Source organism: Salvia hispanica, chromosome 2 (assembly GCF_023119035.1).
Source record: "Salvia hispanica cultivar TCC Black 2014 chromosome 2, UniMelb_Shisp_WGS_1.0, whole genome shotgun sequence".
NCBI lineage: Eukaryota > Viridiplantae > Streptophyta > Magnoliopsida > Lamiales > Lamiaceae > Salvia > Salvia hispanica.
In genome coordinates, this window is record NC_062966.1 from 72,494 (window position 1) to 89,589 (window position 17,096).

Below are 17,096 nucleotides of genomic sequence, written 5' to 3' on the forward strand. Positions count from 1 at the left end.
TCATCGCCCGGAGTGGCAAAAATAATCTTAATCGCTTTCTTAGTTAAAGTTTACTTGTTTTCATCGCTAGTTATTCTGCAAACACTCATCGATGTTGCTCTTTTGAAATACCTTGTTAATTTCCAGCTTTTACATTATGAAGTTTCTATTTCGCATGTCACTTTGGTTTGAGTTTGCTTCATTCTGCCTAGGAAAGTTAGATTTAGTCATTGCTTTCAATTTCTAAGTGTTTTCTTATCGGGAGTTGTTGATTTGAAGTTGTAGCTAAGTTAGTCAAGTTTTTTCGTGCATGAGTTCTTTTCTGCGCCGTGATTACCACCTTGCATGTCAGTCAGTAGAAGTAAAAGTTGCAGTTTACCGTTTAAATTAAGTTTAAACATTTTAATCGATGGATCTTGAGTTTGAATTTGTGAATCTGAAGTTCAGTCATGGTGTTTGTGTTTATCTGAATTATGTTAATACTTGGTGAAGAAGAAAACGTCAAAATCAACTTTAGTTTGAACCACTTTTACTTTTAAGTTGCTTTTTACTTTTGTTCCCTACTTTTCAGAGGTACTATCCAGACTTGTCAGAAAGCCCCCAGCCATCAGATACACCTTGTTGTCTAACTTTCCTCTTTTAGTAATTGTCTACTTTCCATATGTCTCTGATACACCTTGTCCCCTATTTTCACGAACACTCCCACATGTCTGTTATTTTCCCGCCTACTAGTCAGTAGAGTACTACCTTATTTCCTATCTAGGTAAAATCTCAACCCAAGCGTGGTAGCTAACCAAACACCCAGGAAAGTCACCACAGTTATCTAAACGTGTCCATCCTCGTGGGATTCGACCCTTACCTCCGCTATACTAATCAGTAGAAGTGGGTTGAGGAAATTTGTTTGAAGTCAGGTCTCGGTCGTCGTATCAACGACTCAGCTGGGTCGGGAATCTCTTCCTGATCAGTTGGATACACTCCAATTCCACATGCGAAACCATCAAGGATAGAGACCCGACCACCTCACACCACAAAATGTCTTTCATCAGAAAGGCTTCAAACTTAATCAAGAAAAAAAGAATAACACTTCTAGCTCGACACTTTCAAATCTCATCATTGATAATTGGTTTGAAACAAAGCAAGGACTAAGTTCCATTGAACTTCACCCGTCCATTCTGAGAATTAAATGGTTTAGAGGTATCAAATAAAACCCATAGAGCTTGAGAATTTAATTCTGATGAGAGCTCGAAAGAACATGGGATGGGTCATGAAAACAGGGTGAAACTGCAATAAATCTCAAATTCCATAGCAGACTGCCCTATCAAAATTTGAAAAAAAAATTCCGGACGGCAATGAATGATATCGTCCAAACATGCCGAGGCCTAAAATAATCAGTCATGGTAGGATTTAGAAACATAGACATAATGTCATGAAGTAGCACTAAAATGGTTCAACGACATCATGTTATTGAAAAAAAATGGAATCACATCAATGGATTCGCGGTTTGTTAAAGGCAACTCAAAGTGAATGGAACTTTTTAGAAATTTAATACGATCGACCCGTTAAGGAAGAAGAGAACATGATAGCCTTAACTTGGTGTTGAAGAAATAAAAATCATTGAGCTAAAAAGGAATTTCACTTCTGCAAGAAAGAACTGGAGAAATGAAGAGGTGAGCAAAAATTTCAGGAAGAACATTCCATCTTTTGAAGAAAACAGGTCTGGAGATGTGATCATACTGAAGGTCATAACTACAAACAACCTTAGGAATGAAGTTCAATGACGGAAGCTCATAATATCAAATATCGTCCTTATGAATGACGAATTAAAGAAGTCTACTCAATCAAGATGTCCAAAGTTACAAGGGCAAACACAAATTTTCAAGCCAAGTGAGTCATGACTCGATATAGGAAAAGAAATAAGGGACGTCACTTGCAAATTGTGAGTCAACCAAGGTGTTTAAATAGATAAGGGCCCATGGTTATTCAAAACATCCCGAAAAGAACTTAGGATCCAAGTAAGTACTGTTGATTTAAAAATCGGTCATTCTAACTACGAAGGTCGCACTCCCTCGCACATTTCTCCCGAGCCTGATCATGGTAACGTCGTTCTATGAAACCGTGGATTCCAAGTTGAGATTCATCGTATCGTCGAAAATAACTATTTTTGATGGTCGCATCTTCAAAGTCTTCTTCTTGCCATGTCACATAGTCATTTTCGATTTCCATTATACACGTGGTCTTAAGGTGTTATAAACGTCGTCGTATTTGTGTCGCGTCGCCACTTTGGCATGGTATGCAAGACTGCATAGTTTTATTAGATCTTAGGTATGATTTCACCATTGTAAGGATACACCAAAGTTCGGAATATATATTTTCGTTGGTTCTATCACTCAGGAAAGTGATATTGCAGTTGTCAACTTACAACTAAGTTCTAGCCTACTTCTTAGGCACTTGATAATTTCAAGCATAGCTTGAAGTCTCATACTAGTCATTCTGCGTTTCTACTGTTGATATAAGCGTTGTGATCATATAGCTAAGTCATGGTAGGTATCAAGTAGTTCAGGTCTAAGTGTTGCAACATTGTAACTAGATTCTCACATAATCACGTTTCGCATTCCACAATTTTGCAAGTTCACAAACAGTATTCAACGAATCATCATTCAAGAAGCATCGCTTCACAAGTACATAGTATTTCCAAACTTCTAGGAGTCATCCTATGGCATGCTTTCTATGTTCACAACAAAATGACATTTTCCCACCAAAATTTTCAAGAGCAAAAAGTTTCCATCACAAGTCACAGCAATATTTTGTACCTCTTTCTTCGTGGTTGAATGGGACGAGTTGCGGAGTTGAGCTTTCCGTATTTAGCACATTAGTAAAGGGTTACAAGAAGAGAAAGAAAAAGTTTTGAAAAGACTCTTGGGTCCAGAGCGGAAAGAACTGAGGCTCTGATACCATCTGTAACGCCCCGCCCTCCTAGGGTATAATAAATTTGGCGGTCGTTAACTGGGCAACTTAAATGAAACAAGAACAAAACTAGGGTTTCTTTTGAAAGGATTTGACCTAGGTATTAAATGAGTTATTGAAGCAATAAGACGACAGTTAAATCAGGAGAAATCAATGAAGAGAAGATAATATAAATGACGACCAGAGTCAAGGGTTTAACAATAAAGTCAAAGGAGAAAAGATGTCATAACTGCGATCCGAAAACCAGGGTTCGACATAAATCCAACAAAAACCACAACAAGTCTCAATCTTCTAACTCAAAGGGGAATAAGTTCAAGATAACTGTGTGACACCGAAAGATACTAAAGCGTTCAAAAACTCAGCGGAAACGACCAAGAGAAAAGTGAAGTCATGTATGAAGACACAACTACACTTGAAGTTCAAAAAAATGTTCATCTTATTCAATTAAGTTTGCTCAACGCCCGCCGCCGCTCGTCGCCATTCAACCTGCACATAAGGAAAACACATGCAGGGCTGAGTATTTTGAAATACTCAGTGAACTCGTTGCCAAAACATTTTATAAGTTAAGTTATACCACCCTTACCATAGTGAACTCGAGTTTTAAGCATTTAAAAGAATTTCACGAGTATCACAAAAATAATTTCTTAGACTGGCCAGTCAAACGTCTCCCCGCTTTCTCATCAATTTCCACAATCACAATCACAATCTCAATCTCAATCTTTCCATAGTGCGACGAAAGTGTAGCCACACTTTTCGCCCACGAGACCGGCCGACTAGCAAGGACGGCTCCCGATCCCACCGTGTACACGGCCTGGTAGGGTTTGCGTCCCGTACTCAGGACCCGAATTCGTTTATACACATCCATAGCCACTGTAGCCTAATGGAGCGTACTCACAAACTAGGCATCAGGCACACAACATCACAACAAAACAGACATAGGCATGGCATAACAGTTAAACCGCCCTTATAACACCAATCAATATTTTGACAAAAATAAAAGAGAGTTTTAAGAATAAAGCTCATCTCGACTGCTTAGATTTCAAGTATGTTTCTCTTTTTCGTTATCCGACTTCGCAACCGAGGTTTCACCTTTTTTAATCACATGTGCACATATCAAGTATTAGTCCTAACATAAATTCCTAAATCATGCATGCCTCGCGTTCTCCCTTTTTCCATCGATTTATCTTACTATCACCAATCAAAATCAAGCCATATTCATCACACAAATTCATTCGCATCTTAACTCTAGATCTATCATCAACATATGTCACACAAGAGTATTTTGCCAACTTACACACACAACACACACACACGCAACACGCACACACACGCGCGCTACGCACACACGACGCACACACACATGCACACATATATTCCATATCCCCTTTATCCCACTTTCTCTCAATCCAGATGCATGAGGGTTCAAGAATACCGATTAATCGGTTAGATGAAGAAGAAGAATTAATATAAGAATACCTTTTTAGAGAAAAACGAACGGTAGAAATAAAGTAGAGACTTGGTTCTTCAAAAATCTTGAGGCTCAAACTCAAATTCTTCTCAAAGGATGAAGGATTATTGGAGTAAAGTAGAAGAAAATTGAGAGAGTGTGGAGAGAGGGAGGGGGCGAAAATTTTAGGGTTAGGTTTAGGAGTTCTCTTATTTATAGAGTTCAATAAAATCTTTAGGTAATTAAATAGAATATTTGGAAAGATTTTATTCTCCACAATTAATTAAAAACATATATTGTGGAGTAGGGAAGAAGAAGTTAACAAAAATAAGCTCTAGGGCTCAAGCATGAAATTTTCGAAATATATGACTTTTAATTAGCCAAGATTTTGTTTTGGTATATTTTACGGAGCAAAATAAAATAAAAATCCTTCCCATTGGTATAGAAATAGGCGTGTAGTATAGGTAGTAAATAAGGAATGGATTTTGAATATTAACTAAAATAAGATATGGCAAGATCTCCTTGAGGTATGGTAAGATTTGCTAGAATATTTAATTTTAGGTGTGGAAGGAAATCAATAAGGAATCAATTAAACAAGTAAAATAATATTTCCTTCCCAACATAGGTGATTTTCGAAAATCACCTAGAACAAGTGGGGGCCGATTTTTCTCATCAAAAATATGGAATAATTGGGTTTTGGATTTAATTTGGATAAATATCCCAAGAATTAAATTAAATCCGGAGAAATAGGATTTTCTCAAATAAGAGGTGGGGTTTTCGAAAATTCCAAGAGGATAATGTTATGGAAAAATATCCTAATAATCTCACTCACCCATAAACAAATAATTCACCACATAAATCACCTTTAGTTCAAATATTCACATGCCACGTCATATAATCCACAAGTTTGACTTTTCAAACTTCCAACGCAAGCCCTAAACTCGATTCGGTCATAATTTCGTTCCTCATTTAATTCTTGTCTCCTAAGTCATAAATTAGGAAATTAAATTATTGGCTCTAAAATTAGGATTCGATAAGTAGGGTGTTACATTGGTGGTGATGGTTATTTGGGGCAAATTTTGGGCAATTGTGAAAATATATATTAGAACTCATTAAGAGAACTCATTTGCCGTGGGAAAAACTCATTAGACCACGTGGAAAAAACTCATTTAGACCACGCCGTCTAATATTATATAAAAACTTATTTCAAATTATTAAACTCATTTGAAAATCATTTGCCGTGGAAAAAACTTATTTGAAAATGAGGATTGCGAAAATATATATTTGTAACGCCCCACTTTTTCAAACCCTAATTTTCGGGTTATAAAATTTTTGTATTAAATGCTTTAAATGCTATGATATGTGGATTATTTGATGAGTAATTAATTGCATAGTGTCTTTGTGACCTAATTGCGTATGAGAATTGAGATTTAGTTGAATAGTCAACTTGTTGAAATATTGACGTGGCTATTGAATAGTCAAAGATGGGAAAATATGACGTGGCCGTTGAAAGGTCAATGCATTGAGAAAAAGAAGAGGAAGTAGAGAAATGATTGATTGGGTGTGAATATTTGATGCGGAGAAATATAATTGTGGGTGAATTATTTTCCTAAGGGATGAGTGAGAATTAAATAGGAGCATTATTAAACCATGTGGAATTATTCGATCCCTCCTATTTTTATTTGGAGAAGAAATCCTATTTTTCTTGGATTTAATTATTTGGTTGGAAGAATTTTCCAAATTTAAATCCAAAGTCCGATTATTCATTATTTGTTGGTGGAATTTTCGGCCATCATGATTATTGGAGAAGAAATAATATTATTCTTGGATTTAATTATTTGTTTGGGATAATTATCCAAATTAAATCCAAAGTTCAAATACTCTATAATTCCTACATGGAATTTTCGAACCACCACTATGATTTATTCCCATGAGATTTTCGAAAATCTCATATTTTGGAGAAGAGGGAATTATTTATTTATTTGATCTCTTATTTATTCTATTCCATGAATAAATATAAATATGCTAAAATATCCTAGCATATCTTGCCATATCTAAGAAGATATTGCATATCCTAATTAAATTAGGATTTGGTTTTTGAATCCCTTTTGAAGCAAGGCAAATCACGCCTATTCCTATGAAATTGGGGAGTTTAATTATTATTTTCTTGCTCCGTGATATCTTATTCTACTCCGTGAAATATTTGAATTAAATCATAGGCTAATTTAATAAGCCTAGAATTCGAATTTCCTACTTTTTCTCTTCAAGTTTTCGGCTACTCCAACAAACAAATCTCTCCATATCTTCCAAATCTTGATTTATTTAATTATGGGATATTATTATTGGCACTCTATAAATATGAGAAAGAGATCAAACCCTAGCACACCAAAAACCGGCGCCCCACTCCTCAAAAATTTCGAAAATCTCTCTCCCACTTTCTCCATATTTTCTTCAAGTTTTCTTCAAGATTTCTTCATCAATTGAGAAGAATTCAAGTGAAATTCAAGAGATTATTGAAGAATCAAGACTAATTCCTTGTTTCTACCGTTCGTTCTTTTGGAAAAGGTACTTTAATTATTGATCTCCTCTTCTTCTACCGATCAATCGGTGTTCTTGTTTCCACATGCATTTAGATTGAGTGAAGGGGAAATAAATTGATGAATTTTGGGATGCATGGATGTGTGTGTGTATGTGACCGTGTGTGTGTGTGTGCACGCCTCGGTCGGCGTGCACAAGTGTGGTGTTCGTGTGCGTGTGTTGTGTGTGGAACACTCATGCGTGACACGATTTAATGGTGAATTGGAGTTGTTATTTGAATAAAAATGATATGCTAAGCATACTTTGATTTTGATTGATGATTTTGAAAGTAATCGATGGGAAAAAAGGGAAATATGGGAAACATGCATATTTTGAAATCAATGATTGAAACTGATTTGTGATACGCCTAATTTAAAGGTGATACTTCGCGCTCTCAGCGTGATAAACGAGGAGAAGATAATACTTTCGAGATAAGCCGACGAGGTGGGCTTTCTTTTAAAATAAGGACATTGTCCTAAACTGATATTGATGAGAATGAGATATGTGTTATCATGCCTTGATTTGTTTTGTCGTGCCTATCCCTCGTGGCTATGCCACTATTGATTTAATCGAATTCGGATCCTTGTAGAGCCGCAAACTCTACTTGGGTTAGTGTACACCAATGTTAGACCGAGTGTCAGCGTACGGGTCGGCCGGTCTAGTGACCTGGATTGCGGCCGCATTCCTTGTCATGTAGAATGAGGATATGGTAAACGTCGATGAGAAAAATGGTTGCGCGACCGTGATATTTGAGAAAGAATATATTTTGGTGCCTCGGGTCTTTCTAAAGTTAAAACCCCGATGGACACTTGAAAATGGCATGATAACTATAATTGTGATAAAACTGTTTTCGGCATGAGTCCACTGAGTATGTTTATAGTACTCAGCCCTGCATGTGTTTTTCCTATGTGCAGGTTGAGCGATGACGAGCGGGCGGCGGTGTTGAATAGGAAATAATAAGATGATCTGTTGGTACTTAAAGTGTCGTTGTGTCTCCATACATAGCCTCACTTCTCTCTTGATCGCTTCCGCTATTTTATGAAAAATTGTTATCTTTTGGTTGGGAAGAATACTTATAAATTCGTGGGAATATTTTGGATATGAAACAGTTGAAATTATTTTGGAAACTCTGATGAGCATTTATTGCGATAACCTTTTGTTGGATTTCTTTGCTAAGGCATTATTCTTCTCCTATTTAATTGTTCATTAAATGCTTTTGTCAAATCCTTTTTTTAAATGGAACCCTAGCCTATGATCTTTGATGCATTTAAGTCTGCCTAGTTAACGCTCGCCGCATTTATTATACCCTAGATGGGCGGGTCGTTACAATATTAGACGGCAAATGAGTTCTTATCTAGGCACTCGAAGGATTGTTTAATTTGAGGCGGCGTGGTCTTACTTCGGTAAAAATAAAAGGTAAATTTTTAGAGACATTTATTCAATGTGCCCCTAATGTGTATGAGGGAAACAAATTCATTTTTTTATTATTATTTTTTTTAATCACTTAAAGACACATTAATAAACTTAGAGACACATTAATAAAAGCGTCCCTATTTAAATGCTAATTAGAGACGCATTTATTAAAAGCGTTCCTAATTTAAGGATGCTTATTTTTTTGTCCTAAGTTTTGGATATTTTCAAAAATTTGCAACGCAAGTGATTGCGTTCCTAAATTTGTGTTCTTAAAGAATATATTTCTTGTAGTGTGGGTCGTATCAGTCACTCAAGAAACCTAATTATGGAAGCTTCAAGTATTTTAGGGTTGACTATTAACTATTAGATCAATGAATATAGTGGATAATAATTAGTCTGGATTATTATTTGGGTTATATATGGAAAATGTAGTTAATGTGAAACAAATTGGTTAAGAAAGAGTCAAATGGTGATTCGTTAAGTTAGGTAGATTAGTTTTGGTGGAGGATATATATGAAGAATGGAAGAGGTAAGAGGGTGATGGATGTAATGAAATGGTGTTCTAAAAAGGCGGTGTAACATTGGTTGATTTCTCACTCTATTATTCTCGATCGAAACAAATCATGGGCACCCACTAGCCTTCAATTCCATGCATTGTTCCTTGCCCGAATCTCAAGCTCCCCACCCCAAAATGAACACAACCTAAGAAACAACAATAGAAAATAATTGGAAAAGGAAAACATATAGAGAAAAGGAGTTGGGGCATTGATAATCATAGGCGAGGATTGGAGTTAGTTAATCTTGAGGGATTAACAATGCCGACGGGCGCGCAAGCCGCTGTGCGCCCACATCATCATTCGAATAATTTTCATTCCACATTTCCTAGAAAACAAATATATTTTGTTGTTTTTCTTGTCCATTTTCTGGTTTATTCCTGCTCCTGCTCCGCCCAGTTCCCAGGCGATTCCGACGTGGAGGCAAAGGCTCTCCTAAAATTTAAGTCCTCGTTGACCAATGCAGAGGCCCCCCTTTCAAACTGGGATCCGGCCACCCCGCCCTGCAGTGGGGAGAGGGGGAACTGGCTGGGCGTGCTCTGCTACAACGGCTATGTGTGGGGCCTACAGCTCGAGAGGATGAACCTCAAGGGGAATATCGACGTCGATGCGCTTTCCCCTCTGCGTTTCATGCGTGCCATCAGTTTCATGGGGAACACCTTCGAGGGTCCCATGCCCGACTGGAAGAAGGTCGGCGCCATCAAGGCCTTGTATTTATCCGACAACCGATTCTCCGGCCAGATTGCGGTGGATGCCTTCAGGGGCATGTACTCTCTCAAGAAAGTCCACCTAGCCAACAATAACTTCACCGGGCCCCTCCCCACATCCCTCGAATCACCTAAGCTCATTGAGTTGAAACTCCAGAACAACCACTTCACCGGCACCATTCCTAAAATCAGCTCCGACTCTCTCACGGAGCTCGACCTCTCCAACAACCAATTGGAGGGCCCCATTCCCTCTGCCCTCAACCTCATGGATCCACACGCATTCGCGGGTAATAAAGCACTATGTGGGGCCCCTCTCTCCAACGCCTGCGATCCCACTCTGTACCCTCCGCCATCATCCACATCCTCATCACCACCACCATCATCATCTTCATCAAGAACTCCCATCGCATTGATAATAATATTGATCCTCATGGGGATCTTACTCCTCCTCCTAGTCATCTTCCTCCTCGCAAAATTCTGCAAGAGCGGCAGCAGCAGCCAGACTCCGCAGCTGGGGAAGCCCATTACAGCGGCTGTTGACATTGAAAAGGCCCCATCGGCACCAGCCGCAGCCGCAGTGGCAGTGGTAGAAGCAGATGCGGCGGGAATCCTGGCAGGAGGGAAAAGGTCGGATCAGCACCAGCCTGGTAAGCTGTCGTTCGTAGATGAGAGGAGGCACAAGTTTGACCTGCAGGATCTGATGAGGGCGTCGGCAGAGGTTCTGGGAAGCGGAAACTTTGGGGCATCGTACAAAGCGGTGCTAGTAGACGGGGAGGCGCTGGTTGTGAAGAGATTCAAGCAGATGAACGGCATTGCTAGGGAGGACTTCCATGAGCACATGAGGAGGCTAGGGAGGCTCAACCACCCCAACCTGCTGCCACTCGTTGCCTATTTGTTCCGCAAGGAGGAAAAGCTCTTGGTATTCGACTTCGTCAAAAATGGCAGCTTGGCGGCCCTTCTGCATGGTCCATATATAAACCCTAAATTAGTCATATCCATTAAGGGATGGATGGATTGATTGATGCAACTGTGTGTGTATGTACAGGAAAACACTCTGGGGTGCTGAACTGGGTTACGAGGTTGAAGATCATTAAGGGCGTGGCAAAGGGGCTGGTGTATCTCCAAAATGAGGTTCCAACCATTACAGTGCCGCACGGGCACCTGAAATCATCCAACGTCCTCTTGGATAACGAATACAACCCACTCCTCATGGACTACGCTCTCCACCCGGTCGTCAACTCCACTTACGTCCACAACGTCCTGCTCGCCTACAAGTCCCCCGAGTACGCTCAGCACGGCCGCATTTCCAAGAAAACCGACGTTTGGTGCCTCGGCACCCTCATACTCGAGATACTCACCGGAAGATACCTCTCTCACGCCACCACCACCGACCTAGCAGCCTGGATCAACGGCATTGCCGGCGAGGAATACTCTAAAGTTTTTGACAAGGACATGGAAGCTAGCGCCGTCGGAAGCAGGAACCAAATGGAGAAGATGTTGCAGATAGGGATATCGTGTTGTAAAGAGGATGCCGATAAGAGATGGGATTTGGAGGTGGCCGCTCGACAGATTGATCTTGTTCAGCTTGACGACTGATTATGCACTACCTCTCCCTTTGTATCTTTATTTACTCGCAACTCACAATCATATATCCATTTTAATCAAATAAGATGTTCATTCAATTTGTATAAATATTGATCGATCCACTTTCAATACTATACCCATCATATTCTGTACGTAGGCTTCATTAATCACATGCAACCTACAATTACTCTCTCTCGCCTTCTCTTAAGGGAACTGACTCATATTGTGATCATGTACAGGAAATAGAAGATATCTTCTTCTTTTACAGGCCAAAGTTGAAAAAGAAGAGTCCCGCAGCCCAGAAGATGTCCAGCGCTTCTACCTCGTCCTCCAATCTTAAGAGCCCTGCTCCGCTTTCATGGTGATGGGGCGCAAGTAGGGATGTCATTCGGGAGTTATGCAGAGTTCTTACAACGGAGCTCCAGACCATCAATGTTGTCAAAAATACGTATGGCCCAAGGTTCCGAGTCTCGTGGAATGATGCACCTCTGCCAAACATCTTATCTCCATTCTGCAATTTCCCCTCATAGAAATGCAAAGAAGGAAACTGACAAATCTATCGACGATTTTATAAAAGGACCAAACAGAACGAAAACAAAAGGAATATAATAATACTAAGCATAACGGTATTGTAGGATGCAATATGGAGAAATATTTTCAACATCATTGCAAGATGATCCTTAGACTATTAAGCATAGAGGTAACGTAACAGCAGTCAATATCTTCCAAGCTGAGTCACAAAGTTACAATATGAACACTAACTCGTCAGCAAAAGAGAGTAAAATCAATGCTAAAAAATCTGAGCTTGGGCAGCGTGGAATCCATTCCGTCAACAAAGAATACCACACACTACACATATACAATCTTGCAAACCGAACAGCCCAAAAAATACTACTGCATCCATATTCATAGGCTTTTATGTTGGACTGACTACATGTTGGGTGAGTATGACTAAAGGATGACCTGGAAAATATAGTGTTGGAATCTATGCCCGGTCAATGAACTTTGACCAATTATAATTTCAACGAGATATTTAATTTTGTGAAATTAAATAATATAGTGTCGATCTACGTTCGGAGTAGATGACCGTGGTATATTTATTTTCTCAAATCCGATTCCCGGTGAGTGAGAAATAATGGATTAAAGTTGCAAAATTGCAAACTTAATGAGCTATGAGAGAAGCTTAGGGAATAATTAAGAGAGTTAATTCACATTGGAAGTTACAACCTTATTAAACTAGTATTTAATAAGAAGGATTATTACATGTAATAATTATAGTGGACTAAGAAGGGCTGTAAGAGCCCACACGCGCGCGCCGCCCGCCCCGCCGTGAGCCTCGAGCCTCGAGCCCGAGCCCGAGCCCGTGCCCGTGCCCGTGCTCTTGTCCTTGTCCTTGGATCTTGGCAATTGGTCTTTGGGCCTGGTCGTGGGCTTGGTGCTTGGGTCTAGTTGCGGGCTTGGCCCAAGTCTAGTGGGTCTAGTAGACCACCACTGTTTCCACGTCAGCGAGCCAAGCGGGATGCCACCTCGTCAGTATAACACGATAAGCCAACGTGGCTGACACGTGATAGTCCACGTCGTGAACGAATCTAGAAGCTTCTAGACTCAGCCTCTCTAGCTCCGAGCGTGTAACGGCTCGTGACCGACGACCGTTACGGTCTGGCATTGATGACAGCCATCAAGGCTGCGTTGACCCCTACAGTGGACCGAGCCTATAAATAGGCTAGCCATTCTAGCATTCTCTACACAGAAAACTAGAATCCACTCCGCATCATACACTCTCTCCTCCCTCTGCGTTCTTCTGTCGAAGCTCGCCCCTCTCCTCCATCCAGTCTGCCGAGAGCTCTGTTGATAGCGGTGCCGCTTCACCGAGAGACGCAGCCGTTTTATCTTTGGGGACGAAACGCCAATCCGAAGAGCACTACCGGGGCGTATCTCGTCTTGCGGAAAGAGGCCTCCTCGACTCGGCTATTTCTTTTTCAGTTTATTTGTTTCGAATCTTCTTTGTAATTTCGATTCAGTTATCTCTTTGTATTCCTTCTTGTAAGTCCTAAAACCAACAATCGCAAGACGAGATATAACTTGCTTTTGAAGGAATTTGGACATAACTGAACCTAAAATTCGAAACTTAACACCTTTGCTTGGAGATGTCGACCGAATCAAACACTGCCGCTTCCACCACTCCGGCCACCACCGCCGCCATCATTTCCTCCACCATGGCATCCACCACGATGATGCCAACTCCCGGGCTCTATCCATCTTCATCAACAACCCCTTGGGTGCATACTAATACCCAGGGGCTCACTGGTGGATCCACCTCGAGTGGGTCGGTTGGTTCCACTTTTAGTGGTTCCTTCGGATCCTTTAATGGATCGAGTGTTGGGGCCAATGGATCGAGTGTTGGGGCCTTCGGGTCTCACACGAATGCGGGGACCTTCGAGTCTCACGCGACTGCTGGGGCCTTCGGGTCTCATGCGAGTGTTGGAACCTTCGGGTTCAACACGGGCTTTGGCTCCTTCGGGACCAATGCGACCATGGCGGGCTCTACGCCCGACATGAATGGTGGGGGCCTATGCCCAACCATGTTGTTGGCTCCTTCGGGGGCAACATGAATGGTTCATTCCAAGGACCAAGTGCGGCACCGTTGGCACCTAGAATGATGTCCCCCGCCGAAAAACCACCTAAATTTGGAGGAGCTGACTTCAAGAGGTGGTACCAAAAGATGTTATTCTACATGACAACATTGGGTATCGCCAACTTCCTCACGGAGAACGAGCCGCCTGCGCCAAGTGATCAAGAGACAAGTGTTGAGGTCATGGCGAACTATGAAGCATGGCGCAAAGGAGATTATCTTTGTAAACATTTTATTCTAAGTGCATTAGATGATAGTTTGTACAATGTATACTCCCTTGTAACCACATCAAAAGAGATGTAGGAAAGCCTAGAGAAAAAGTACAGTATCGATAATGCTGCAGGTACTGAACACGTTGTAGTATCCAAATTCACGGACTACAAAATGGTCGACTCTAGACCGGTCATGGAACAAGTTCAAGAGTTCCAAATGATCATCCACAGACTCGCGGCTGAAGGGATGAATTTGTCCGACAACTTTGTACGGTGCATACTTATTAAGAAACTCCCTCCTAGTTGGAAGGACTTCAAGCACTATCTCAAGCACATGCGAAAGAAGATGAGTCTTGAAGACTTGATCGTGAAGCTGCGCATTGAAGCGGATGTGCGCAAGATCGATCTAAAGGCTAAGGGCTTTAGCCCACTTGATGCCAAAGCCAACTTGTTGGAGCGGGGCGGACCCTCCAACAAACGCCCCCGCCCAAATCAGAAAGACAAAGGGAAGGGCAAGCAGCCTGCAAAGAAATTTGAAGGCGAGTGCTACAAGTGTGGCAAAATTGGCCACTTTGCCAAAGACTGCCGCAGCAAGAAGAAGAAGCCGGCAGCCCACGTCGTTGAGAAATAGTTCAAGGACTGGAATGAAGATGACCTTGTTGCCGTGGTCACTGAAGAAGTCAACATTGTTGACAACAAAGGTGGCTGGTACATCGACACCGGCGCTACTGCTCATGTTTGCTCAGATAGGAGCAAGTTTGTCTCCTACACTGCTGTTGAAGGGAGGAAGATCAACATGGGGAATCAAGCATCGTCCGAGGTCCTCGGCATTGGCAACGTGATTCTCATGATGACGTCTGGTGTCACTATCACTTTGAAGGATGTGCTGCATGTCCCGGACATCCGGAATAATCTAGTGTCAGGATCAATACTAGTTAATAAGGGGTTTAAACTTGTATTCGAGACTGATAGGTTTGCTTTGTACAAGTTTGGGAAGTCTCTCGGAAAAGGTTATGTAACCGACAGACTTTTCAAGCTTAGTGTGGCTACGCGCCTTGTTCAAAAGCTTTGGCTAACAATAATAATAAAGCATCTACTTCCTCTTATTTGACCGAGTCTTCAAATTTGTAGCATTGTAGATTGGGACATGTAAATTCAAAAGCCGTGAAAAGATTAGTAAATCTAGATTTACTAAAGGCAATTGATGTGGATACCCAAGACAAATGTGAAATATGTCTTGAGGCTAAAATGACTAAGTTACCGTTTCACTCAGTTGAACGGAAAACGAAACCCCTTGAACTAATTCACACGGATGTATGTGATTTAAGGATGGTGCAAACTAGAGGTGGTAAAAAGTACTTTATCACTTTTATAGATGATTGCACAAGATATTGCTACATCTATCTTTTAAGAAGTAAAGATGAAGCAATTGAAGCGTTCAAAAACTATAAGAACGAGGTTGAGAATCAACTTGGTTGTAAAATCAAAGCGATTCGAAGTGATAGAGGAGGCGAGTATGTAGCCCCGTTTGAGGAGTGATAGAAGTGATAGAGGAGTTATGCAACGCAAGTGGTATAATTCATCAAACAACTGCTCCATACTCACCACAATCTAATGGTGTAGCAGAACGCAAAAATCAAACTCTAAAAGAGATGATGAATGCGTTGCTACTAAGTTCAGGATTACCCCAGAACATGTGGGGAGAGGCTATTTTGACAGCCAACTATATCCTAAACAAAATTCCACTAAAAGGAAAAGACATCACTCCTTATGAGTTATGGAAAGGAAGGAAACCATCATACAAATACCTCAAAGTGTGGGGGTGTTTGGCGAAAGTGATGGTTCCCCCGCCCAAAGAAGTCACAATTGGACCTAAAACGGTTGATTGTATCTTCATTGGATATGCACTTAATAGTAGTGCATATAGATTTGTTGTTCACAAGTCTAAAATATCGACTATTACAGTAGGAACAACAATCGAGTCAAGGAATATCATATTTCTCGAAAATACATTTCCTTGCAAGGACAAAGAAGAAGTCCCAATCAATTCTGAGACAAGAATTGAAGATGAGGCCACTAGTTCTAAAACAGTGGATGGAGCCACTAGTTCTAAATCCGCGGATGAAGAGCCTAAATCGCGCAAGCGAGTGAGGCATGATCCAAGTGATGCAGTACTAAGACGTGGTAGTAGGGTCAGAACACCAAAAACATTTGGTCCTGACTACATTGCTTTTATGTTGGATGAAGAGCCAACGTCAATAAAAGTAGCATTCGATGGTCCAGACGGGTTACATTAGAGAGAAGCTGTTCAAAGCGAAATTGACTCAATTTTGCTAAACCACACTTGGGTGTTGGTTGATTTGCCCGAAGGTGCCAAACCTTTAGGGTGCAAATGGGTGCTTAAAAGAAAATTTAAGGCCAATGGAACAGTGGATAAGTATAAAGCCCGATTGGTTGTAAATGGTTTTAAACAAAAGGAAAGACATGACTTCTTCGATACCTATTCACCCGTAACGAGGATTACATCTATCTGAGTGCTTCTCGCGATTGGTGCGTTGCACAATCTAGAGATTCATCAAATGGATGTTAAGACTGCGTTTCTAAATGGTGAAATAGAGGATGAAATCTATATGGAACAACCCGAAGGGTTTGTAGTACCTGGACAAGAGAAAAAAGTATGCAAACTCGTAAAGTCCCTATATGGATTAAAACAAGCGCCGTTGCAATGGCACTTGAAGTTTGATAATGTGATGTTATCAAATGGGTTTAAAATCAACGAGTGTGACAAATGTGTCTATATTAAGAGCACTGATAACGGGTACGTTATAGTGTGTCTTTACATTGATGACATGTTAATCATGGGTAGTAACACTCAAGTGATTAATGAGACAAAGGTCATGTTAAAGAGAAACTTTGACATGAAAGACATGGGTCTAGCCGATGTAATTCTTGGAATGAAAATTCTAAGAACATCCAATGGAATCATCTTAACCCAATCTCATTATGTTGAGAAGATATTGAAGAAAT

General features: G+C 40.7%; 1 protein-coding gene across 1 annotated transcript; it reads left to right on the plus strand.

The window, feature by feature from the left end:
* The first annotated feature begins 9,060 nt into the window (after nt 1-9,060).
* On the plus strand, nt 9,061-11,359 carry LOC125208631 (pollen receptor-like kinase 5). The gene is made up of 2 exons (XM_048108283.1): nt 9,061-10,606; nt 10,687-11,359. The coding sequence occupies exons 1-2, from the start codon at nt 9,196-9,198 to the stop codon at nt 11,235-11,237; spliced, it is 1,962 nt and encodes a 653-aa protein (XP_047964240.1). The 5' UTR covers nt 9,061-9,195; the 3' UTR covers nt 11,238-11,359.
* Nucleotides 11,360-17,096: the final 5,737 nt, after the last annotated feature.